Here is a 27,822-nt window from a genome sequence, read left to right on the forward strand (position 1 = left end):
TTAAGTGAATTTTACTATGTGAATTGTGAAATAATGGTTAGAGATTAGATGATTTTTACATGCTAAAGACCCGATTTTTACCCGATTTTCACCCGATCCGAAAAGTGCGTAGATTTCATTGAATCTAAAATCAAATAGAATCTAAAATCAAATAAAGTCTAAAAATTAGGACCGATTTATATTTCGGGTCGGATCTGAATTAAGGCAAACTCGGTGTGACCCGGCACCAGGGACGGTTCTATGTACAATGGTGTGGGGGCAAGCGTCCCCACTACGATTTGAAATTTTTTTGAGTAGTATATGATAATAAGATTTATTTGCCCTCATTAGATTATTAAATTTGACCTCACAATAATTTTTTACTCAACTTTTGGTACTTAATCGTCAATTTAAAAATTTTATATTAGAAATTTGTTAGAATGATTAATTCTCAAATTTAAACGAAATTAGTGTTCCTTTTTAAAAATCAATTCAAAAGAATATTATTTATCTTCTTTTTAAATTAGCTTTAATTTTTGCATAACAATTGTATTAATTGAAAGAACTTTTTTAACTATAAATATCAATAAGAGTCGACTTCTAATTGCGTTGGGAAGTGAATTTTTATATAATTATTTAGTAATATATATAAAAAGAGAGAAATTTTGATGGTAGTGTTAAGAGAAAAATTATTTAATTTTTTAAAATAGAAAACCTAAAACAATAGAATTTTAAATTATATATTATTATTTAAATTACTATTTTAGTATTGTAATTTATATATTAGATATTTTGAAGGGTAATCATATTTTACAATAATAAAATATAATCATAACAAAAATTATGTTATATGTACATAAAAAATAATTATTTGTATAAAATATATATTAAAATATAAAATACACATTAAAAATAAGTTAAACAATACATATATTTCTACACATATATATAATGGTTAATAGATAATTTAATATTTAAAATTTTATATACACATTATTTTTATTATAAAAATTATTATGATGTTATATAAATTTTACCCTCACTACTAAAATTTTCTGGATCCGTCACTGCCCGGCACGTATACACCCCTACTAGAGACTATAGAGACTTGGAATCTGACATATGGAGGTGAAGTTTGCCTTCCCTCTCTTTTCTTTTCACTTCTTTTTGAAACACGGGCTTGTAACATCGATGCTATTAATTAGTGTATAATTAATAGCAATGAAGTTAACATTAAGTTATTCAATATGATTGATATATGATACATGGTCAAATGAAAATAAACAGAGTGACAAAGAAATAAAGAATCTAAAAATGTTAGCACAAATATTTTATTCTTGTGAAATACAAAATTGAGGAAGAAGTCACGGAGCACGCATCTTCTAAATTGTTCTAGATGGGTGAGACTCATATTATTATTATTATTATTATTATTACAACAAAGCTAACATAATAACATGGCATAATTAGCACCTTGTTTGGCTATTACATTGCACTTGTGACTCACAATAGCAAATACCTAAATAATTAACCAAATCAAAAGCCACATAAATAGAAGAGCCAAAGAGTTGAATAGGCTCATATGCCTAGTTTTCTAAACCTTCTTTATTCTTTCCTAAGACCAAGATCAAATAAGCATAAGCTCCTTCAAGTTTTCTTTCTATTTTTTCAAATTTTTTTTATGGACCTTGAAATTTGAAAAAGCAGTGTCATATAGGAGGAGTAGTATTTCATAGATAAACGTGAGAAAGCATTTAAACCCTTTTAACTGTCCCTAGTACACAGTACACAAAACAGTTTTATCATCATCTTTTTTCCTCTTCTTTGCATGAAACAGAGTCCTCTGTTATCTCCTCTGCATGAAAAACAGAGTACTCTGTTTTCATTGTTGCAATGAAATACATTCGGACCAGCAGCTTGAAGAGGCTCTTCTCTCTGAAAAGGCGTAGTTTTGGAGACCAATCTCTGAGCCGGAGCGGTTCAACCGGTGGTGAAAACTTATATAAGGGCTCAGATATTGTTCTTCTTCCACATGAACAACATTGTTCACCAAGACCCTCTTGGAAGTGCTTCTCCTATGAAGAACTTTTTGATGCCACCAATGGTTTCAGCTCAGGTATTTTAACTCTCACTTGAAATGAACATTACAAACATTTTGAATTGAAAGCTGAGTTTTTTTTTTTTTTTTTTTTGGGTTCAGAGAATTTGGTTGGAAAAGGAGGGTATGCAGAGGTATACAAGGGAACACTGAAGGATGGAGAGAAGATTGCAGTGAAGAGGCTCACAAGAACTTGCAGAGATGAGAGGAAAGAGAAAGAGTTTCTAACAGAGATTGGTACAATCGGTCATGTCCACCATAACAATGTTTTGCCTCTTCTTGGTTGTTGTATTGACAATGGCCTTTACCTTGTTTTCATGCTATCTACCAGAGGCTCTGTTGCATCCCTTCTTCATGGTAAACGAATAAAAAAAATTACTTTTTTTTTAATGAAGTTTGAAATTTTGGCAGCAAAACTTGTTTTTTTTATCTGGGTTTGTGAAAAAAGAAGGAAAGGTGCTAATGATATTATTGTTACTTTTTGGGTAGATGAAAAGTTGGATACTTTGGATTGGAAAACAAGGCATAAGATAGCTGTTGGAACTGCACGTGGCCTCCATTACTTGCACAAAGGTTGCAAGAGAAGGATAATCCACCGAGACATTAAGGCATCAAATATTCTTTTGACAGAAGATTTTGAACCTCAGGTTTTGTTTTCTGTTGCAGTGGTTTTGAATTTTGATGGGTTAGTTTACTCTTATGAGAAAAAGAGAGAGTTTATTTAACTGTTTAAGTGGTTTTGACTTTTGAATTTGATTGAGGCAGATATCTGATTTTGGATTAGCAAAATGGCTTCCATCTCAATGGAGTCATCATTCAATTGGCCCAATAGAAGGGACATTTGGGTAAGTTAAAAGTTACTGCTTTTATTTTGTTCCTTGATGTGGTGTATGAAAATGAATGAGATTGTTTTGCAGTCATTTGGCACCAGAATACTATCTGCATGGAGTTGTGGATGAGAAGACAGATGTATTTGCTTTTGGTGTGTTCTTGCTTGAACTCATTTCTGGAAGAAAACCGGTTGATGGGTCTCACCAAAGCTTGCATACTTGGGTAAGTAATTCAATGTTACTTTTCTTCTGCATTATTGATGGGAAATGTGTTAAGTTTATTGTTGTTGAGTAGGCAAAACCAATATTGAAGAAAGGGGAGGAAGAGAAGCTTGTGGATCCAAGGCTTGAAGGGGAGTATGATGGAGGAGAGTTAAAGAGACTTGCCTTTGCAGCATCCTTGTGCATTCGAGCTTCTTCAATTTGGCGACCAACCATGACTCAGGTAACACAAAACTTCCCTACATAATATGCTTCTTTATTAATAAAAACTCGACTTCATATCAAGTTGATAGCTTAAAAGGTTGTTAAATGATTTAACATATTTAATTAAATTATTGTTTAACAGTTCTTGAATATCAATTTAATATGGAATTAACTGCATTTGAGTTAAGTCGTTAAAAATTCTTTCGACTTTGTCTTCTTAAACTCTAATTAGATCTAAAAACCTTTCATTTTTTTTCAATTTATTAGAAATATAATTATTCTTCTATTTTTTTTATTAATTTAAAATTTTTTATATAAATAATTTTATGATATAGAATTAGAATTTTTATAATCTATTAATTTTAAATTTAATTTGATACAAAAAAAATAATAAGATTTTCAAGTGTACCGTCATACCGGTGTATGTATCAGTTATTTCTAACCGTTGATTTTAATTATATATATTATATATATATTTTATAATTAAGATCAACGATTAAAAATCATTGAAACACCGGTATGACGGCACACTTGAAATTTTTTCAATACTATTACGTGTTTTTTTGTGTTTTTTCTATCAATTTCAAATTTTTGAAACAACTAATTTCATGACCTATAGAATTCAATTTAACTTAAAAATTTCAGCATAAATTAAATAAAAAAAATAAAAAACTTCCGAAGTTCGCATATCACTAAGGAATATTGCACCAAGTAGCACCATTTGATGTATGTGAAATTATATTAATATTTTCTGATACCATAAATGTCATATATCTCATATCTTTTCTTACGTAGAGCAGAATACGACTGACCTAGTTGCCATTTTTTTTTGGAGTGCTAGGAGAACAATGAAAATTTTGAACAACATGAACAACCACCAATCAAATGAAAATACACTACACCTTATTAATTCACATTTTTTACACATTGTTCAAAAATATTGTTGGTTACCTATACTTTTTCTTTTTAAAAATCCCGCTCAGGGAAAATATTTTATACTTCATCTCTATTAGTAATCCCTTAAAGCATTAAAATTTCTAAGTGGAAGATAAGTTATTATACATAGATATTTTAATACAGGTACTATATATGACTATGTGATATGGTGATGGGAATAATTTTCTTTTTAATTACTATAGCACATTCATCACATTTAAAAAAAAAAAGAAATTTGACTATAAATCCTTTAGTATTTATTATGTATACACAATTTCTCAAATATCTAAAGAAGCATTTCCACTTTGTCGTGTTATCTATAAGCATGTATGGCGTGTTCACTAATCCAACCATTCCCTTTTAGTAGATTGCCAAGTGACAAATAAACTATGCATAATGAGATCATTCTAAAAAATGCAAGTGTATGTTTGAACATAGAGTAATAGTAATATACAATAATATTCATTCTCAGCTATCATTTTATTTAATTACGTATCAATGGCTTTACTTTGAAGACATAACTCATCGTTTTCAATAATCAGAAAAAGAAAAAAAAAAATTTTAAACGGTCCTTAACAATTATCTCAAAAGACAACGAGATTCTTAACAAAAAAAAAAAAATTAACTCGACTTTTGAGCTTTACTTTTATGAAACTAATTAGTCTTTATGTTAAAAAAATTAATGTTATTTTTTTTGCACAGAGACTAATTAGTTCAAAAAAAAAAGATCTGAAGTCGGATCGGATGTTTCTTTTTTTTGAAAATTTCGTTATTTTTTTGAGATAATTGTCAGGAGTCGGGTGATGTCAGAAATATGATGCAGTCAAATTTCCATGCAAAATTCTTTAGTCACTCGATGTTATGTGCTACCTAACTTATGATAGTAGACAACAGATAATATATGTAGTAGCCTATTCATATACAACACTACTACAGTGAGGAATTGAGAAAACACTATAGTGTGAAAAATATCTAATAATGTATTCTTCAATTGAAAATAGTCCATAAAAAAATGAACAAAGAAATGGTCAATAGAACTATAAAAAAACATTTAAAAATAACAATAAATAATAAATCAAAATAATTTATAAAATTATATATGTAGATAAAGTTATTCTTAAACAACTAAATAAAAACAGTTAATGATTATTTAATTATTAAAAAATGACAATTCGGTGCACAAACATTTAAAAAAAAAATTGCATCCAAAATGTGTATTCCACGCAATTTAATTTGATAATTATATCAATGGTTGTTTTACGACTTGAACATGTGATCTTAAAGTTACACGAAGACAATTTAACCATTGCTCCAACACTCCTTCAATAATTATCTAATTATTATAATTAAATTAAAATATTATAAAAAAAACTAATGTTATTGTTTACGGATTGGTATATATATATATATATATATATATATATATCAATCAATTGTGTATTGTCACATTAATAAAAGTAACTAATTTTAGAACTTCATACTTAAACCATTTAATTGCGTAAATTTGATTTGATAACCATGTAAAATTATAATCAAATTAAACTATTATCATAAAAAACTTTTTTAACCAAAAAAAGGACAAATATATATTAAGAAATAAAGGTAGTAGTTATTCATATGAAGTGTATATTTTTCTTGAGAAACAGCTCATAAAGTAAGTTTAATGGTTGTGGTAGTGATTTGATTTATGCCTTTAACCAACAAAGAGGTGAAAGACATGCAATTCATTGGGATTGTGGGCCTCGTACCTTGTTATTGTTGTAACTTACACAACCGTAGCAATTAATATTTGCTATGCAAGCATGAACACATATACTAGTACTTCTAACAACTAATTAATCAGAAACACAACATTCCTCAGCATATATGAAAATTCAGCTGCAGTTGACTTCACGTGAAGTTGATAATTGAAAACTCTTATATAAAAATTTAGTTAAATCAGTCAAATTATCTAACGACTATCAATTATCAACTTCTCGTGAAGTCGACTACACCTGAATTTTCACTGTATAGCTAAGATAAATTAACTTTACGTGAAGTTGATAGTTGAGAACTGTTAGATAAAAATTTAGTCAAATCAGTCAAATTATCTAACGATTCTCAATTATCAACTTCACGTGAAGTCTCAATTATCAACTTCACGTGAAGTCGACTACACCTGAATTTTCACTGTATAACTAAGATAGATTGACTTTATGTGAAGTTGATAGTTGAGAACTGTTAAATAAAAATTTAGTCAAATCAGTCAAATTATCTAACGACTCTCAATTATCAACTTCACGTGAAGTCGACTACACTTGAATTTTTACCGTATAACTAAGATAAATTGCACACTAGAGTGTTAATTTTGTCCTAGTTGGTAGATGGGTATTTAACTTGGTTTGTCACAGGTATTAGAGGTAATGGAAGAGGGTGAAATTGACAAAGAGAAGTGGAAAATGCCAGAGGAAGAAGAAGAGGAAGATGAAGAGGAAGAGTTTTGGGGTTTTGATGATCTTGAATATGAATATGACACTTCATTATCAATGTCACTACCTGATTCCACTGCAAGTACATATATTTAGGTTAAATTTTAAAGAGTTAGGTGCCACTTTCAATTATTACCCTTAATAGTGACACTAGCTAGTAGTGTATGTATATATGGATGATGATATGTTAAAACTTAAAAGAGCATTATTCTTTATTGTTAATTTTTATTTTTAAGTTTTGGGGGGTGTGAAATATTTATTGATAATTGAACTTCATTATGTCGGCAACGTGAGAGGAAAATGACAGAGTAAAGTTGTTTTCCGCCACTAATCATTATTGAATGGTGAAATCTTTATGTGAAACAAGACACTCATAATTGGTTTTAATAGGTCCACTTGTTTCTAAGTTTTCTATGTGATGTAACCAACAATAATGTGATCTTTAAAATAGGTTTCCGATGGTGACATACATACATTGGATAATAATAACTGGTTTTCTCTTTCTTTTCTTTTTTTTTTTCCCCTAAATTTTCAACCAATTTTGGCTAATTTTAGGAGCAAGCTACATGTCAAAAAGTGCAAAACCCATTATAAGAAATATTCTAAATATTTACTCATAATTATTTCAAAGCACAACGAAATCATTAATTTTAGAAAAAAATAAAGATAAATAATATAAATATTAAATAATATGAACAACAGTTTAAAAAAAAAGTTAAATTAATTATTAAAATCAGATTCTCAATTTATTAAAATAATTAATTTTTAAATTTAAATTATTACGGTTAGGTAACGAAACCTCCTTTTAATATATCGTCACATCACGTTTCTATTTCATCTCAACCGTTCACCCACACCATACGGTACTCCCCTCCATGTCCAAAACTCACCATCATCGATCTCTGGTCTACGCTCAAAACTCGTTGTCGGTGCCGGAGACAACCGTTCCAACACATCATAACGCTGCCGTTCCTCCTAACACCATTCAGATGTAGTCGAAACACCGCTGCCCGTGCACACCGTTGCAACCTCACCCCGTGCCACTGTCTCCCCGCAGCCCGTATCGATGTCGGAGACAGTCGTGTCGTTCCGCCTGTTTTTAAAAAAATTGTTAGAAGAAAATAAGCACAGCACTGTTTTTAAAGAATGAAATGAATAAAATAAAAAATTGGACTTGCCTGGAGCTCAATGGTGAAAGGGTACTCATCCATGTCAACGTGGTTCTTGTTAATGCTGGACATTATGAGCTTGCCGCACTTGGACTCCATCCACGTCGTCACAAACGACGCCAGGTTCAACCTGGGTTTCCATTCAGCATGAGCTCGTCATTTATTATCTGCTATGCTGTCTCTTTGAGTTATTTTAATAGATATGCGGATGATTATTTTAATTCTTATGTGCCGAATGGTCATTTTAGTTGATATGTGGATGGTTATTTGATTGGAATGAGTTTAGTTAAATACAATTAAAATATGTTGGATGTTCAATTTACTAGGTATGCAGATGATTATTTTTGTTCTTAAGTGGATGTTTATCCTTAAGTGCTGATGAGAGTCCTTGTTGACGAACCAGCGGTGGTGAGGAGGATCCGGTGGTGACGATGGGTGGGCTGGTTGGCGACCAAGCGACGACGTGAAGAACCCAGGAGGTGATGATGATGTCCGGTGAGGGAAAGAGTGACGCCAACGAAAAGGGCTTGTTGCCTTGTTGGTGAGGCGGCGACGGCAGAGAATTTGGGGAAGAAGCTGGTACTTTGGTAAATTAGGGTATAATGGATAGTTAAAATTTTTTAATTACTGAAGGAGATTTTTCGGTTGAGTAATTTGGGTGGAGTGTTTTTTTTTTTTAAATTTATTCAACCCGTTGTTCATGTTATTCAGATTCTCCATTATTTATCTACTAGACCTGATAAAAAAAATATTCTTTTCGACTTTTGATCTTTATTTCTATGAGATTGATTAGTTTTTCTGTTCTGAAAAGAGATCATTAACTTGCAAAATTAAATATTAAAAACTGAAATGGATAATTTTTTTTTAAAAGCCTCATAATTCTTCAAAAAAATTATTAGGGATCGGAATAGATATTCTCCCATTATATGCATAAGGAAAAGAAAATGATCATATGGCAAATACTATTGAACTTTTGCAACTCTCAAAAGTTAAAAGTCTAATACAATGAGAATTGAGTGTAACAATAAGTGTAACCATGTTGATTTTTACCCTTATTATTTTATGCCAATGGATAAACACTGAAGTTATTTATTTGAGGCAAGATTTGTTGTATTGTTATGATGAATGAACATAACAGAGAAGAAGAAATAGGTACGGATCAAGAATTTTCATGGATGTATTCGGCTGTCATGCAAGTTGACATATGCATTTTATGATTTTATCCCCCATTTTTGGAATTGCAAGGCCCACTATAGAGCTGTCATCTACACTTCCCTCACTAACTTTTTTCACATTAATTATTAATTACTTAATATCAACTGGGGGTTCACATGTCCACATTTTCATGAAACTAATAATATTATACATTAACTACTATTTCTCTTGCATATTGTTTAATTTCTGTGTCACGGCGTAAAACTATTTAGTGTATATTTATAGGTAGCGTTTGGTGTAGAGACAGAGATAGAAAAATTGAGATTGAAAGACAAAGATTGAAATAAATCTCAGTATTTTGTTTAATGCAAAATGAGAAATAGAAATTGAAATAAGAATGAAACTCTAATTTAATTTGCACAAAGGGTAAAATTGAAATTAATTAATTGAAATTAGGGTATTTTAGGTATAAAATGTTATTAAAATTTCAGTCTTCATTTTAAAAAATTTTAGTCCCCTTTGTCTTCACTTTTTGGAGGTACTGAAATACTGAAATTTTGGAGACAGAAACAAAAATTTTAATATCAATCTTTGAACCAACAAATATGATACTGAGTTTCAGTCTCTTAGTCTCTGTCTCAGTACCTCAAAACAAACGCTACCATAGTGAATCAAAGTGTGTTGTGTAATATCACCTCTCTAAAAATGTTTGTGTAATTCACTATTTTAATATGAGTTTAATTTTAATAACTATTGTGTTTTACACAACCATCCAATCATATTTGTTTTTCGGTGAATATTACATAATTCGATACACGTGTAAAACTACTAAAGGGACAGTACATTGAAATTAAATTCTTAATATATTTTGATGTGCATGTGCTTAAGTTCAGGTTAGGTGCTGCCATGGGCAAATCATGTAGTAGTAGAAAATAGCAATAAGCAGATTATAGACATGGATCAAATTAAATAAATTAAGGTGGTCCACTGACAGATAATGCAACCTTAGGAACAGAGATTCTGTTTTAAATATAACAATTTTGCATTATGTAATACACAACAATCAGCATATAATGCCAAAGCTGAATTTACATTAAAAAAAAAAAAGTTTATTCTATTAATAGTATTTATGGTATTTGTTAGTTGAACGCTGCCATAACAATGTTGTAGGCAAGTAGGAGAATCTAAAAAAATAGTTACTTAACAATGTGATAAAATAGTTATTTAATAAAAAAATCATCGGTATAACTTGCACCTAACGATAATTAACAATAAGAGATCAATAAAGCCAGCTAGCTCCTCCAAGGAAATTAATAAATAGAATAATTATTATTATTATTATCCATATTAGATTCCCAACCTATGTTGTGGAAAATTCTTCTCTCTAAGGAGTTGGTGACTTAACACATTGGTATGATTTTGTGACCTGTTTTGCTGGGGAAATTCTTCCCTATAGAAGTGTTATACCTGTAAGATGGGTTCGACTACATGGATCAAATGACGATATACATTCATATCACAATGGTGTTTATTTCCTTTTATCACTACCCTTATGAAGGCATCAAATTGGAATTTTAAAATGGAAAACAAAGGCATTAGTTAAGACTTAAGACATACATGACCAACTAAAGCAAAATAGACATAGATATTAGGTTAAAATGAATAAGTAGTTGTAACTAAAGCACAAAACAATTCATTACTATGTATATAAGATCATAATTCATAAAATTGTTAACATATAAAAGTGTACCTTCCCTAACATTGCCAGCTATACTACCTAGACACATTAGTTTCTAATAAAACTACTTCAAAATTGATACATTGAAAGCCTTTCTCCCACCACATCATCACATTCATTCTTGTAAAAGTAATTCTTTTCATTCAACTGATAACTAAATAATACAAACCCAAAATAGAGAGAAAGTAAATCTATAAGGGTTAATAAGCAGACTAACCAACCACTTGAAGATGAATCTTTCTTGTCCAAGCTCTTGTTTTTGTATCAGCAAAGTAGAAAACAAATCATGTGAAAATTCAAAATTGCGAATGCCGACCATGGTGACCAAACTTGCAGCTGTAAGTAGGTAATATTTAGGACAATCATATGGAACACACGGCAGCCTCAACTTTACACTCAATCCTTAAAAAGTTAATACCCTTGAGCTCTGCTGCTAGGAACTAGCATCAAAATAAAAATATATATCATTCCTCGAACACGATTCCACGTAAGCATGCAGCGTGTCATTCTGCAAGAGCTGTTCTTTTCTCCAGCAGAGACTCCAAAAACACTGAACACAGTTTTGTGAGGGGTGGCAACATGTGTGTTGAACCAGTAAATATGGTTTCCCAAGGCCGCTCTGATGCCGTAGATATAACTGACGCGGTCTTGTCCTTTTGCAAATCAAACTTGGGTAACTCTCCATAAATGGAAGAATATCCAAATTGTCCTGAAATCACAGAGAAAAAGGAAAATGAGAAACTAAATCTAAACAAGAATATCATTCCAAATAAAAGAAAAAGGTGCAATTATTTATTTCAGATAGATCATTTTTCACTTTCTTCAATCAATGAGGGATTGAATCTATGCAACCTCTTCCATACATGTCGACCAAATAGTACAAAACCTGGACAAATACCTGTTTCTTCAAGTGGAACATCCTGCCTAATTATGCTAAGTTCGTGACCTTCTTTGTCATACGGATCAAAGATGACATATTCACGATCTCCGTTTATATATACAAGCAGTGTCTGCGACGTTTTTCCATCAATAACTGCCCGTTCAGACAGATCGCCTTTCAAAAAGGCAAGTCCCCCTCCCTTAGCCTGAATACAAAAGGTAAGGCAGAGAAGAAACAGGCACTGTAAATCATCTCTATAGTAAAGAATTCACTGATGCACTAGACATGTGTCTATGATTTTAAGCATTTAATATATTCAAGAATGCAATAAAAAAAAGTCAAATACAATTGAACAGCCTTCTAGTTAGTTAATCGCTCAAGTGGTTGGGTATAGTTGGAATTTTATCAAGGGATCAAAGGTTCAGGAAACAAGCATACCTTCGTTACAGACATGGAAGCCACGGGAACGGGATCTGTTGCATTGAACAATAAGATTATTCCATTGCCTTTAAATGCACGCTCATTTGATTCGGGAAGGAGAGCAAGGATAGCAAAATACGATGAATCTATTGCCGGGGAAACAGCTGAAAAAATATGCACAAAAAATTGTCAGATTGACGCTATTTCCATCCTAAGTCGTAAATTCAGAAACAAGGCAGCATTTAGACATCTTCTAGTGTTTCCAGGAAGATACAGAAGAAACAGTGATGAAAAAAAATATTTATGACACACTGCAGAAAATGAAGTTACAAGAGACATAACAAAATCATTAGGATGCACATTAACATTAGTGGAGGTAAAAATAATAAGTCTTAAAGAAAACCTTCTATTTGAAGCCGGTATGACCACGCCATAGCTAACTTTGACATACTCCAAACAGACAGTCGTGGTTTTAAACCATGCGAAACAGACAAGAGATACTCAGACTTTCCAGCAAAGGCAAGGCTGACAATTGGCTGAAAAAGAGAAGCATGGGCAGTTAAGACAAGATGCAGACAATGTACATGCATGAATCAATGAACCCTAATAGTATTTTCTTAGTTTAGTTCCCTTTTTGGGGGCAAAAATGTATTTTTAATCCTAATACATGATATTTATTATGAAGCTAGGCCCTATAAGATTTTCATTTGAAACTTAGTTCGCATGCATGAAACTGTTCTCAATTTCATCTCATCCATCTATTGCCATCACAATCCCACCAGCACAGCACAAAGTTACAATGCCATATAAAATTATCATATAAAACAAGTGCAACATTAAGGGCAAAAGATATGCAGCATTTTCCCCCTTCCTTAGTTTGCTGGTGATTTGATGCATGTTGCAAGATAATTCTAGGGTATGAACAAACTACGAGAAATAACAAGGTTCCAAGAAAATCACCGTTGGGGTCTCCCCTACAACAGCCATAAGCACATTCTTATCAGGGTCCCACAAAGTAATAACAGTGTCTGCTGCAACAGCCAGAACAGAACCATCGGCTGAAAAGGTAGCAGCCCTCATTGCTTTATTCCTGTAGAGGGAAATAAGTCATACCAATAATTCAGCATAGTCGCATATATAAGCAAACAGCAGTTAAGTCATTTTCTAATTGTGCTCCTGAAATTAACAGTAAATTCTTCATTTATGCAAATTGGTACAACTTTGAAATCCATAGCCTACGAAATAAAATATCATTTCTAGCAATTAAAGCAGGATTATATACTTGTATGATCCAACAGCATGGCACATCCAACCAGAATTCTGAAGTGCCTGGCCTTTCTGCTGAATATCTCCTTCCTTGCAGACCCATATCTGAATCATACCAAGAAACAAATATTACTAAAAGAGATCATGAGCATCATCATCAACAACGATTTCTCTAAAGTCTAAATGTACCTTGAAATCTCCACCGTAAGATGAACTCACAGCCATACGATGGGTTGGATGAAAAGCAATAGCAGATATATGAGCATCCCTATCAATAAGGAAAAAGAAAATGTAAACCCCTCTTTCTAATGCATCTGAAGGAACTACACGTAATATTTGTTCTAAATAAAATTACAAAAAAGAGTAAAAACGAAATAAATCACAATAATGAACTGAAATATGGATATACCATACCACTATGGCTAGGCACATCGGACCAAAAATATAACCATGATAAGGCTTTGTAAGGTTTTACAAATTTCTTGCAAAATTAATCCTTGGACTCACCTGTGAGGTTCATAAATAACAGTGGATACTGAAAATCTTTTGGTATCTGAATCCAAATCCCAAAATTTCAAAGATACAAGACCTCCTACTCCTTCTTCAGGAAGCTTAATTTCAACAGTACCCATAATAGAACCATCAACCGACAGCTCCACCAAAGTCACTGCCACCTGCAACCACATTCCAATTCATCAATTGAATAATCTCCTAGTTTTCAAAAGAGGATGGGATATTCATAAGCAACTAGATAAGTTTGTGTATTCACATACCGTGACCTCATCAGCGGGTTGGTGGTTTCTTTCACAGACTTGAACCTACAAAAGTAACAAGTCACATCTTATCTTTCGGATTGAAGGTGAATATCAGAAAAAGTAATCACAAATTGTGAGAACCTATATACTGTTAGCAGGTGGAAGGGAAAATCATGATAAAGAGAGACAACCAGAGTTGCAAAAAACAAATGACCTAACCAGGGCCTAATCTTCCCTCCTTATTTGGTTTACTACAAGCATCCCAACAAAATGACAAATAAGGTGGTCATTTCTACATTCCCCTACCCCTGACCAAAATCCAGCATGGATTTCTCTATTTTATAAGCCCCTGCTATGGAATTTGAAAAGGGAGATAAAGTACAAGAGAATGGTGTACAAACACAACAAAATATGAGAAATTGAAAGCTCTGGAATATTAATTTGTGGGGCTCAAGCTACTTTAAGAAAGTCAATCGACAAATCTAAACAAAATCTATTACCTCATAAACTCCACGATTAGCAAGCAAGCTGTAGAATTGTATGCCATAGTTCTCTGTCTGTACAGCCACTAAACCAGAAGTGCAGTCAAAAGCAGCTTTGCCAGAAAAACTCTCGCATATTTCTTGATAAGATAAAGGGGGCTGAATACAAAACATAAGTGCAGTGTGAAGTTAAATCAAGCTGCATCACAAGTTTTTATGAAAAACTATGTATGCATGCACTACATTTTTCAATATAAAGGCACTCTTTCATCATTCGTACAGGACCTTTGTTTAAAAAAAATGGTAAAGCCTCCAATATAAAAGTTATCATATTTTTTGTAATGGTTTGCCTTAAAAAAAAGAACTCAAACATCGAACTTTCATTAAAAAATATATATATTTTAAAAAAAACTGAGTTTGAAATGTAAAGAGAAAGGCGCAAAAATACACTTTCCAAATAACTAATTGTGGTTATATATGATCAATGTGGCTTTACAAATTATTCAATAACGAAAAATTTTAGTACACACTTTGCTATAAAGTACATGAAGGCCTAAAAGAGGAATAACCTTGATGCCTGAGATGGATTTGATTATTTCCATTGAAGGGGTCTTCAGCATATGAATTTGGTTATCTGCACAAGATATCTGTGTACATTAATTAGTTAAACTGAAACAGTTTGGCATCAAGAAGCAGATACTTATAATTAATTGTTCACCTATACAAATGTGATTCTTACCAGGGAAAGCGAAGGATCTGGAGATTCAATGAAGTACAAAAGCGGGGATCCAATTCTCGGTAAAAATTTCTTCTTTCCAGAGTCCAACTGCCAAAGTACCAGAACTCCTTCCGTCCCCCCTATTATAAGAAGCCATACAGCCAGAGTATTATATTTGGAAAAGGCAGTAACATCCTGCTTGGCAAAAGACGAGATATTGATATTGACCGTATGACACGTTTTGTGTTTTCTAAAACATTCAGGTGCCACCACATGTATAAGATGCAAGTATCACTCTCACTCAAAAAGGGTAACTTGAAGTCATAAAGACGTTTACTAAGTAAATCAAATCACAGTCTAGTTCCAGCATCTTTCAAACATATGAACAATAAAATGACAACATTACACAGATTATTCAAAAAGTTTTCCAACTAGAAAGAATACAGAACTACCAAATACTGGCTTCTCAAACACTCTACACTCCAATTACCAAGTTCAATTCTTTTGTAATATATTTCGGGAAAATATTTTGATTTCTACTCAATTTTGAGATATATCTTCACCTGAATACAAATAGGCTCCGTCAGGAGAGAAAGATAGAAGACAAACTCCAGCAGAGTGCCAATGCCACACTGAGCATGATTCAGCATCGTCATTTTGCCTTACCCCATGCTTATCTTCCCCATCATTCATTGATATTCTGTTATTTGATCCACTGTGATCCAGAAACTTTTGAGTACCGAATCCTCTCCAAATCAACATTCTTCCAGTTACATCACCAGCAGCCACAGTTCTCTCTGTTGGATGGAATGCAAGAACTGTAATGGTTTTTGTATGGTGGAGGGTAATCTTCTTTGCCACAGCAACATCAGACTCCACTCTAGGAAGTTTCCAAATATGAAGCTTGCGCTTGTGTTTTATACCCAAAAATTTTCCTGAGGGACTAATGATCAACGGTTCTGGTCGTTCTGTCTGCAAAAACGTGAGAAAACATTCATGCACATGATCAACAACAGTAGTCATAATTAAATTGCATTATCATGCAGGTTGACTGCAAATAGGATGAACAGAAATCAAATTACTTTTGGTCTGCGATAACATTAATTAATGTGCTTCATATATTCTCTACAATCATAGCAAAACCAAACTAACATGTAACAGTGTAGTTTCCATCAAATTTTACCTCTTTCAAGACAAGTTTGCCAACCTTCCGATAGTTTGTTAAACTGCACTTCCTGATCTGCCAAGCTTTTCCGTCATGAACAGACACATAGGCAAAAACATTGGCCGTCTTTGCATTGTTTTCTTCTGGAGAGCCCAAAAATGAAGGTATCACCTAAAAGATACAGAATTGATCAAACAAAAGTTAGCAATAACTTCCTTACAATGCAAAATGCAAACAAACAAACATTCATAGGAAGGTATCCACTAGTTCCTAACCCTCTAGCAAAACACAAGGATTTAAATATCAAACCACTTTCACCAAGATGATATGAAAACATCTAACTGAAATTACCTACCTTGTTTCAATACCCAAAATTTTTCAGCTTGTAATGTTTATTACTAGAAAAACATTCAAATTTACCAACACTTAGTTTACTCAAGTGTTTGGCAATGTCTCTTGTTCAAGTATTGTGAACCCAAAAGAACAAGCATTGTTTCCTTCAGCTCATAAGTCTAAAGTCACAACAACGAATAAAAGCAGCTAACAAAACCCGAAGTTTTCTCATAAAAAAGGTTGAAACTTTACTGAAAACGTTACCATGGAGAAAATAGGCATGCCCAAATCGAGTTTCTTAACCGTTTCGGGAACAGAGAAGTCCCAATAACGAACGGTGCCATCAAAAGAAGAGGTCCAACAGTAGCACAAGATGTCAGTAGCGGGCACCACGACCACGGAGGTAACAGGAGCAGTGTGACCTTCCAAGGAAGAAACCTGCAAGCCGGTGGAGCTGCTGAAGATGGAGACGGTGTTGCCGGTGCAAACGAGGACACGATTGCCGTCGTTCGAGAACGCCGGTGGCGACGACACGTAGTTTTGGCCTCCCTTAATCATGCTGATGCTGTAGCTGAAACTGAACGAAACGCTGAGTGGGAAGAGTGGTGGCGGCACAGCTTAACGCGCCGTAGTTGAACTCAGTTGAAGAGAAGAGAAGATAAGAGAATAACAAAAAGTGAAGAGGGTCACTATGGGGCACCTACATTATGTCCATGACTTCGGCCCAATAGAGTCCATCCCAATATGGTTTGGGCCCAATTTTACCATAGGTGGCTGTCATGGAAAATATAACAAAAAGTGCTTAAAGAAAAAGTGTTAGGAAAATGACTTGTTTGGGTGAGCTTTTAAGAAAATATTTTTTTTAAGTTTTTTTTTTAAATCTTATGAAAAAATAAAAGTAATTTTATATTTGAGTATCTCATGTAAAAAGATTTTTTTTATTTATCAATTATGTTTGGGTATAACAATATAAAAATACCTTTTTGTTTATTTATTATATGAAAAATATTTTTTTTTAAAGAAAAAAAGATCTTTTAAAAAAAGATGTAAATTACAGCTTCTCAAAAAAGATATTTTTTTATTTTTCTAGTGTTTTTACTTTTACTACTAGAAATTTGCCAAACACGCTAAAAAATAAAAGATCTTTTATTAAAAAAAAATATTTTTTTATAATGACGCCCAAACAAGCACAAAGTACAAACTTTCTTTTGTGTAGACACCGACTTTGAGAAAGAAAAGAAAAAAGAGAGAAAAAAAAAAGGGTAAGAGAAAAGAAAAGAATAGAATAAAGGCAAGGAAAATCAATTTTTGCACCAAAAAGAGGTAGAATCGTGATGGCGTATACATAAGCAACTAGAGTGCTTGTTTTAAACTTTCTTTTAAAGAAAAAAAAATCATTTTACAACTTATATTTTCTTTTGAAAAATTATTTGTGCAATTTACGGAAAAGGTTGGGGAATTTTTTTTTACACGAAAGCAATTTTCTAGTGAAATAGGTTGAAGCAAGCTCAGTCTAACTAGTTCCTCATTTTTCTCTAGCCATTTTGATAATTTGATGTTACTGACCTACAAAATGCATCTAAAGAAAGAAATCAAGACAATGCTTATTGAGCCATGTGATCATGCTCTATTGATTATTGATACATCTATGGGCCGACAAGAAAGCGACTTCGATGCAATCGTGGATACACCTCAGGGATTTAACATTTTTCATGAGTATGTCGCGTATAATTGAATTGAATATACTCTAGAAATTAACCACCCCCAAGGATAGAGTGGGTTGAATGTAGCTGCAAAGTAGTTATACTCTAAAAGAACAAAGCTAGATTCAAGTCCTGATATAGGCAATAGTTGTATAAACCTCTTATTGTCTTATACATAACAAAAATAAAACCAATAGAGGATTAATTTCTAAATTATACTTATAATTATAGGGAATTGCATTGGAATTAATTAGCCCTGAGATTGATGACAAGGCCACTATCCTTGAAAAAGAACAGCTCCGAGGTTTTGCAAATCCAAAGACATTACACGACAGACACTAGAATACAAGTAGATCAAAACCATCGCCCCACGCGATGATAGCTTGATGATGATACTATCAAAATAATGAGACTCAACTTCTGGAGTTGGAAAACAACCACTGAATCAGATCAAAGAAATATTTGACATTTCAGACTCATTTGTTCTAACCCCACATGTAAGTACAAAAGGTATATAAATATACTCTACTCCAAGAGTCTTCTGATTAATCCTGCATAATATTAATAATAACCATTAATTGGTCTTCCCTAATACATTTTGAGGATAACAAATATTGCAAAGCAAAAGGTAGTATTTACCCCCCACAGCCCTTGGCAAGTTATACATTCTGCACTTTGCTTGAGATCTCTTTTACTTTTTCTCCTTTTTCCTGCCATCAATAAGCCTCAAATTCTCAGAACTCAAAAACAAACAGATGTATTTGCTATGACACTTTTGAAAAGCAAAGAGTATATATATACCATTACATGACTGTTTATTAGAATTTTTATCATGTAATACTATTGAAAGTGATGGAGAAAGATAAAGAGAATCGACCATAGCAAGTAGTTAACACATTTTGTATCAAAAATAAAAAATAAAAAAAAACGCAAAAGGAAAAGAAGTATCCAATTTATTAGAAATCGTTGTCACAATTATAGAAGGTTCCAAAATCGTTGTCACAATTATGTAATACCATATTGCTACAAATTGCCTGGGTCATGATAACTTGGGAATGAATAAGGCAAATAAGAAGTTCACAAAGGGATCCACCATAAGTTGGTACCAGAAAAGGTCCCTAATGTTGACAAGTAACAAGATCTCATTAGCTCCCTCAACTTCTCATCCTCTAGGATATTTCACCAGACCAAAAATCGTACTTCACTATAACAGAAACAAAACAAATCTACAGTAACTTGCACACAAAGCTTGTGTCCCAAAGACAAACTTAACTTAAAAGACTTATCCTTAACAAACTCAAACCAAAGTTTCAGTCAATTCCTCCTCAATCAAATAGCACACAGGAAAGGACCTTTATAATAAGACTATAGTGAATTAGTTGCATATCAGAATATCTGTTCGAGTTAAAAAAGGCAATCACATACAACAAGGAAACGAGAGCACAATATCCAATTCTGAAAGCATATAATAACTAATCTTATAATATGTTTTTTTTTTGGGTTTGGGGGGTTGGTTGGTATTGTATTAAACTATTAATCTTAGATATACATGATAATACTTGCTCACCATTCCCTTGCTCTCGTAATAATCATCAAGGGCCCATTGATACTTTGACTGATTCAACCCAAACCAACGCGCCAGATGATCATCTAGACTTGAGTGGGCTGTATAAGAAAGGTAAATGGTTATGAACTATGCAAAAAATTAATTTAAAAAATAGAGAAAAAAAATAGACAATTTAGAACCAATTGGAAATCTTTTCTATCGAATGTAAGAACATAACATGTAGTGTTATGATGAAATGCCCAAAACAGCTTACATGCCATTCACTCAACCAAAGGCAATGTTCACTTTCCCTTCCTTAAGAAAACCAAGGAAACAGATAAGACGAGCAAATCCAGACCTTCATTATTTCATTTACTTATCAGTTTTCCAACCCCAAAATTAGATTAGACATATGCAAAATGTTTTGTAAATAGCAGCTAAAAATTGCATTTTATAAACAATAATGAATCTCACCGGAACATAAGGAAGAAAACAGAAACCACTAGATTTAGTCATTATTATTATAATAATAATAATAATAATAATCTAGCTATATAAAATGGAGTAGAATAATGTTACCAAATCAAATCAAGATATTTCTAAAAATAGATAGCATCACACTGACACTGATCATCATCCACCAACATCTCCATCACATGACTTTTCAACAACTCATTTCAAAAAAATTCAACTCTTTTTTTTTCTCTGAGAGTAAAAAATTCGCTCCTTTTTTTCTCATTAAATTTCGTTACCTAAACAGCAGAGAAAAGCGAATAGAACGCAATGCAAAGCGAAGTGAGCTAAGACGCAAAGCTGAGAGAGTAAAGTGCTCACCAGTTTGAACCTTAGCGACAGCATTCCTGAAGAAGCCAGAAACGGAACCGTCGGAGAGTGATTTCTCGGAGGAGAGAACGGGCTTCTGAATCTGCGGCGGAGGAGGCTGAACGGGAGGCGGGGAGATCTTGTTGGGGGAAGGTGGGAGGACGACGGGAGGTTCGGCGGGCTTGGGAGTAGAAGGCGGTGTCATGAAGACGGTGTAAGGCCCGATTTTGCCGATGACTGGTGGCGGCGTAGATTCTGCGTTGATAGGAGGCATTGCGGCGACGGAGAGATTAGAATCGCAGCGGGCTTTTGAGAAAGAGAAAAAAAAGAAAAGGAAAAAAGAGACAAAGCTAAAGACGAAGATGAAGAAAGAGGGAGTGAGGAGTGGAGAGTGTAGTGAGAGAGAGAGAGAGAGAGAGTTGTGTGTTCACACTTTTCACACAAACCAAGTTGGGGGAATGGGGATGGGGGTTTGGTTGGATGTTTGATCTTTTTCTTCTCTTTCTATGTACTTTCCCACCCCATTCTTTTCTTCCCAATAACTCTTCCTTTTTCACTGTTAATTATTTAATTATTTTGTTAATTAAACCATTAATTCACTTCTCCATTCCTAATTTCCAATGATTTTCATTCTCATTAAGACATTAACCTTACTACCGTTTTAATAGCCATCCCGCCTGTTAGGCACTTAAGCTACCTTTGTCTTTTACAAAGGCAAAAAATGAGATACACAATAGACAATAGTAACTACAAAATATATTTTACACATTGTATAAATACTTAAATAGTGAACAAAATTAAGGGTCAAAATTATATATATCTAACACCAAATTCCACCCGTCTCCAAGTAAAAAGTAAATGCATATATTTGCTTCTGAGAATTAGTGCTTGAGGGAGAAAAAACAGTAACAGGCCACACAAATGCTCCAATAATGTTACAGGATTCTGAGAACTGAGAAGCCTGTGAGCTGTGACAACGCCAATAATACAAATTCAAATCAATCCACTCAAATAGGCTACATGGGCTCAAGTGTACGGTATAGATGTATAGTAATGGTATACACAGATGTAATTTGCAACAACCATCAACAGTTTATGTATGTGGCGACGGAAATATAGCTACGTTGCTCAACATTCATTTTCCTTTTTTACTTCTTTTGTTCCTTTTGTCGTGCGTTCAGATTACAGAGTTTGAACAAAACAACAAACACATGATTTGAGAAACTACCCTAAGATATTACCACTAGTAATCTATTCAGGAAGAATAATTCATTGCGCGTAGAGTACTGAAGGGCAAAGTCTCATGCATCCTCACAAAAAAAAACATGGTCGCATGTCACTCAGAAAACCAGTTCTCGAGTCAGAACCAAACCTACATGTTCTGACTTCTGACCCGAGCAGAGCTTGTCAAGTCATCGGTGGCTAATGCAATCATTCCCGCCAATTTCCGCTTAAAATGACTTCACAACTTCAAGCCAAGCCATGTAGCAATCAACCCTTCACCACACTAGTGTTTATTTGCAGGATCTATAGGACAGAACTCGCAAGCGAAAGTTCATGGAGCTCACTTAGCATCCATTCCTCCCCGGTTTGACCACCCAATACAATAGCTCTTGTCCCTCCAACAACACATGTACTGTGTCCCCAAGCAAATCTCGGAGGGCGACCAGGTACGTTTAGAATCCTCCATGTGGGCTTCTCATCGGTTGGGTCAAGAATATAAAGCTGAGAGGCAGAATGAAGACCTGCAACAGACCCACCAAATATCAGAATTCTCCCACCTGGAAGACTGACAGCCACATGATCAAGTCTAGGAGGAGGAGCTATGCCCCCGGGATTTCCGGCACCGGGCATTCCACTCCCTGTTACACATCTCCAACAAGGCTCCTCCTCACTTAGATCCATAGTGAATACATCACTGGAACGAAAACGTAAGGGTCCGCTCTTAGCCAGACCCCCAAACATTAGTATTTTCCTACCACCATAAACAGACAATGTGTGGCCCAATCGAGAAGGTGGAGTCCATGCCACTGGTATCTCTCTCCAGACAGGCTTCTCCATGGACAAATCAAGGAGGAAAGTATCACTCAATAACACTCCAGAGTCTGCACAGCCTCCAGAAACAATCAACTTAGTACCATCAAGAGTACAGGAGCTATGCCACGACCTTGGAAGGGGCGGTGCCAATCCAGAAATTTCACGCCAAGTTGGAGGCTTTGCGTCCAGGTCCAGAACAAACACATCGTTGAGCAGGCCCTGCCTTCCACATCCTCCAAATACAACCAAATTAGAACCATTGACACAAGAAATGGTGTGGCCCCATCGACCAGGAGGAGGAGAGCTTACCTGGACGTGTTGCCACTCGGGATTATTAGAATTGAGATCCAATACAAAGGTGTCATTCATAGGTTGCATGTTAACTCCTTCACCACCAAACAGGACTACTCTATTGCCCACAGCACAAGCACTGAAATTACAGCGTGAGGGTTCAACAGCACCTCCAACAGTCAACTTCCTCCATGCTGCTGCTTCAAGGGTGGTCAATTCCCTTGCCAACCGACCCCATCCAAGCCTCTTCGCACCAGGCACAGTCTCTAACACACGTGTAGTCTCACTGCCCCATGCATTTTGGCACACCATTCTCCAAAGATCTTCATTTTTTGTCAGCTCATACAATCTCCTACAGACAGAGCTAACTGATGCAATATCTCTTGGAGTTAAACAAGCAAGTATCTTCAGAGACAGTACCTCATCACTCAACTGGAATATCCCACACACTCCACGAGATACATTTCGCTCTCCTGGTGGAAGAGGATGAAAAGAGGAAGGCACAGAATGAAATCGATCAGATGACTTAGTAGATTCTTTAAGTGAAGAACCATGAAGAGGACCTAGATCAATGTTTGCCTCTGTGAAGAACTGGATTCCAATTACATGTGTTATAGTCTCATCATCTCCATATATCGGCGTCAGCCGCAATCTGTTCATCAGTGGAGATCCATCTTTCCTAAAGTTCAGCAACTCACCTTGGAATTCGATCCCCTCCTCAAGGCATCTTCTAATTTCTGAAATTACTGTTGATTCCACCAATGGATGCCTTCTCTTGGCAAATGGACCTCGACATTGCAAGAAGCGGCTGCAAAATATTTGAGATGATTAAAAATAAACTCATGGAACTAGAAATACTAAGCAATACATGCTACAAAGCCAGCATATATAGTTTGTTAACTATATAGAACACACTCCAGCTTTCTTTTCTTTCCTTTACTTCCCCAAAGCAGTAAAAGAATACCCATTCTGATCAAAAGATCAATGAGAATACATCAACATTTAGGGTCAATATGAAGTCCTTATTTGAACAAAGCTATCAAGAATTACCACATTTCCAGTAACAAATATCTCATCTTAAATAGAACTCAAAATTATTCATGGTTTATAGACAGAGAAGTTTCAGGATTTTGTATCAATCAAGATGCCTCTAAATCTAAAGACATATACCAAGAAAGAGATGTAGTTTGTTTTGTTATCATGTTCACGATTACTTTAAATTTAAAGAATCCGTATCATCATGGTAATGCAATTGGTCATCTTTTACACCATCAGCCATACTAGACTTTATGAATCCATAACAAGAGTTTTCAATAAGCTTCTCTTAATCTCTCCCATGTATTAATACTTTTACCCGAGTGTTTCCCAATACTCTGAGCTCGCCATATAGTTGTAATTGACCTAATACTGACCAAACCAGAAAATAACGGATCCTAACATATCATAAACCAAGTCCTTTGCATGCAGCATCAACCATAAAAAGACTTAACAATTCATTAAACTATGGACCCTCAAAATGAAATGGCCCTACCCTAAACCCTAAATATCAAAAAATATTACAAGCTCCCAAACACAATTGAAGCAGTGACTATTTCTAATAAAATCTTCATGGAAGGAATCAGAATACACACTAATAAGCTCTTCTATTACTGGACAACAAACAGGAATGCAGGACACAACACATGTACCAAACCTTCGCTAACAATCAATAACATGTGTTTGCCTGATAGAATGATACATATAGCAAATAAACCACCAGGACACCTTCAATATCAAAAGCATCATAGTGTCTTTCTACAGATGTCCAACCGTTTACTGAACCTTTGCCATGCCTTTGAATGATAGAATGATACATATAGCAAATAAGCCATCTGGACACCTTCAATATCAAAAGCATCCAGATTTCCAACCATTTACAGCCAGCACATAGCAGTAACGAGATATCCACAATATATTGAGTCAACAAAATTCCCCATAGCAACATTCATGCATGGCCAGAGTCAGTATCACTCATAAGCTACCAGTCAGAAGTCAAAAATCAAAACCTTCCACTCCTAGTTCATATATACACTAAAGTTCCAAGACTATTTACCCATCAAAACCTGCCTAAACTCTAAATATTGGCAGCATGTCATGTTAATTTCCTTCTAAAGGACACCAATAAGCCCAACAGCTGCAACCAAGGTCAGACTCGGAGGCAGAGCCTTATATACTCATCAATTTTTGCAGTTACTTACAAATATTATGGATATCCTTAATCCCCCCTCATATTTTTTTCTCAAATATTATTAACCCCAAATGTAATGGGAAAACAGAGTACTTCCCTCTCTAAACCCTCCTTTTATGTTTGATTCCTTCTCCTTCCCTCTAAAAACCTAAAGCTACCACCAAAAATCCGTTCCACATGGAAAGAGCATAACCAAACTGAGGTAAAAAGCTAAAAAGGAAAGTGCAATTGAAGGTGAAACTGACCAATTGCGACCGAGGACCTCCTCGGCGCGGTAACCGGTGACGATCTCGAAGACGGTGTTGACGTAGATAATAGGGTGGTCAGGCTCGAGTGCGTCGGTGACGACGACTCCGCATGGCGCCTTCTGCAGAAGAAGGTTCTCGACGGGAAACGGGAGAGGGCAATCATCGGCGTCGGCGTGGGTGAAGTCGAACGCTCCCTCCTCTTCCTCCTCGCCGCTCAGATCCGAGTTGCTGTCCCACTCCATTCCCCCAATCTCCCCCTTAGACGGCGGTTGCAGTACCCATACACCATCAATTACTGAACCACCGTAGCGATAACTAATTTTCCAATCGGAGTATCAAGAATAAGAAACAAACAACAGATATGTATCTTCCTTTTCTTTTTCTCCTTTTTCAGTTGATGAGTCGGTGAGGCATAAAACGAGTGGCGTAGCGGCGTTTCCAGTAGCTTCCGATAACTGTTAACAACAACACACACTCTTTCTTTCTCTTCTCTCAGCTAACAATATCGCTTACCACCGCCTTTTGTTTCTTATATACTGCCACAATAGAGTTATGTACATTTAATCGGCATATGATAAAATGACTTAACTAATTACAATTGAACTCATATCTATTATTAATAAAAAAAAATTTAAACATCAATGAAATATGCATAATCTCATTGGATGTGAGGAGAAGGTCAGAAGAAAATTCAATAAAAATGATGGATAGATGAAAAATAATTAAAAAGATTCTATAATATAAAGTGATCAATCTAGATTTTTGTGTAGTACGCAATGACCTTTATTGTTGTATGTATACATCTCATCCAATAATAGGACTTATGAATCCACATGGTTCTCAATGTTCCATGTGCGCAAAATTTATTTAACTTTTAAGAGATTAAATTAGAATAAAATGTGTAGAAACCATAAACCACAAAACAAAGTTACTATAGTTCCGTGGGTTTGGTTAACTTTGCCACACTTTCACTTGTTCTCCTTATTTGTCATGGTGCTAGGAATTGGCAAAAGAAAGTTGGCAACTCCTTTTGTGGACAGGTAGATAATTTACCTTGTATGGAGGCCTAACTAACAATGATGGTAGATGACATTAATAATTAGTGTGTGAATACCCACATGTAGTGGCGGATCTTGGAAAAAAAAATTGGGGTCAAATGTATAATTAAGTTTATAAATTATATAAAAATTAATTATATTCAAAACTAAGTGTATCAACTTTTTAATTTTATAATAGATTTTTTAAAATAAAGTTAAGAAATTATAATTGATATAATAACATCTAAAAAATTACAATAGATAGATATCTTTGTTTCTCCAAACCAATTTTTAGGCCGCCTTTATTTACAAAAACAGGATACTAAGATAGGAACACAGAAACACAAAATCGTGTTTGACAGATGAGACATGAACAGAGACAATATGTCCAGAAACACTGAATTAGTGTATTTTGTGTCCATCATGACAGGAAAGACACAGAGACACTAACAAATGACACAATTTATTTTTTATTTTTTCTTTCATTATTCTTGTTAATTTTTCATAATTATATTTTTTATTATTATATTTTTTATCTTAAATTTTTTGAATGAAAAAAAAAAAGAGAATAAATTGGATTTTCATAATTTGTTATAGTTTATCGCCAAACAAAATACAAGAACACAAAATTTTGTGTCTCTGTCCATCAATGTCTTGTCTTATCCTGTTTTCAGTGTCTTATCATATCCTGTTCTCGAAAACAAACGCAGCTTTAAGAATTAAAGATGAATAAGAAACTATAAAATAATAAACTTAAAAATGTGACTATCCTAAGAGTGAAACTAAAAACATGGTATTGTGAAAGACTTGCAAGAAGAAGCAAAACCGATTCAATAACTTATGGTGTCATCGTTTAATATACATACACGTGATAATAATAATAATAATAATAATAATAATAATAATAATAATAATAATAATAATAACTTGGTTTATTGAAAAACAAATAAAGGTAATTGCCGTCTGATTTTTACATAGCTTCATGGGTCGGACTTAGATTCATCCATATCCATTATTTGTTTCCCATTCTTTCTACCATGCAATATAATGTTGGAACGAACTACTCTTTATTCAAATATATATTATATTATAT

General features: G+C 34.1%; 4 protein-coding genes across 4 annotated transcripts; 1 reads left to right on the top strand and 3 right to left on the bottom strand.

The window, feature by feature from the left end:
* Window positions 1–1,428: 1,428 nt before the first annotated feature.
* On the top strand, window positions 1,429–6,972 carry LOC112723568 (probable receptor-like serine/threonine-protein kinase At5g57670). Its single transcript, XM_025774981.3, has 7 exons — window positions 1,429–2,095; window positions 2,180–2,434; window positions 2,567–2,724; window positions 2,843–2,922; window positions 2,995–3,130; window positions 3,203–3,352; window positions 6,660–6,972. Exons 1-7 carry the CDS (start codon window positions 1,873–1,875, stop codon window positions 6,831–6,833), a joined length of 1,176 nt encoding a protein of 391 aa, XP_025630766.1. The 5' UTR covers window positions 1,429–1,872; the 3' UTR covers window positions 6,834–6,972.
* A 3,759-nt stretch (window positions 6,973–10,731) lies between these two features.
* LOC112723569 (uncharacterized) lies at window positions 10,732–17,533 on the bottom strand. The gene is made up of 15 exons (XM_025774982.3): window positions 17,083–17,533; window positions 16,504–16,656; window positions 15,884–16,292; window positions 15,342–15,460; window positions 15,172–15,249; window positions 14,621–14,761; window positions 14,139–14,183; window positions 13,873–14,039; window positions 13,555–13,633; window positions 13,382–13,470; window positions 13,060–13,189; window positions 12,503–12,635; window positions 12,118–12,263; window positions 11,698–11,884; window positions 10,732–11,508 (listed from the first exon to the last, which is right to left on the bottom strand). The coding sequence occupies exons 1-15, from the start codon at window positions 17,374–17,376 to the stop codon at window positions 11,303–11,305; spliced, it is 2,376 nt and encodes a 791-aa protein (XP_025630767.1). The 5' UTR covers window positions 17,377–17,533; the 3' UTR covers window positions 10,732–11,302.
* Window positions 17,534–18,641: 1,108 nt separating this feature from the next.
* Window positions 18,642–21,845, bottom strand: LOC112723571 (uncharacterized). Its single transcript, XM_029290368.2, has 4 exons — window positions 20,902–21,845; window positions 20,089–20,186; window positions 19,161–19,231; window positions 18,642–19,072 (listed from the first exon to the last, which is right to left on the bottom strand). The coding sequence occupies exons 1-3, from the start codon at window positions 21,161–21,163 to the stop codon at window positions 19,181–19,183; spliced, it is 411 nt and encodes a 136-aa protein (XP_029146201.1). The 5' UTR covers window positions 21,164–21,845; the 3' UTR covers window positions 18,642–19,072; window positions 19,161–19,180.
* A 116-nt stretch (window positions 21,846–21,961) lies between these two features.
* On the bottom strand, window positions 21,962–26,620 carry LOC112723570 (adagio protein 1). The gene is made up of 2 exons (XM_025774983.3): window positions 25,690–26,620; window positions 21,962–24,025 (listed from the first exon to the last, which is right to left on the bottom strand). The coding sequence occupies exons 1-2, from the start codon at window positions 25,932–25,934 to the stop codon at window positions 22,417–22,419; spliced, it is 1,854 nt and encodes a 617-aa protein (XP_025630768.1). The 5' UTR covers window positions 25,935–26,620; the 3' UTR covers window positions 21,962–22,416.
* Between the last annotated feature and the right edge of the window lie 1,202 nt (window positions 26,621–27,822).

Source organism: Arachis hypogaea, chromosome 11 (assembly GCF_003086295.3).
Source record: "Arachis hypogaea cultivar Tifrunner chromosome 11, arahy.Tifrunner.gnm2.J5K5, whole genome shotgun sequence".
Lineage (NCBI taxonomy): Eukaryota > Viridiplantae > Streptophyta > Magnoliopsida > Fabales > Fabaceae > Arachis > Arachis hypogaea.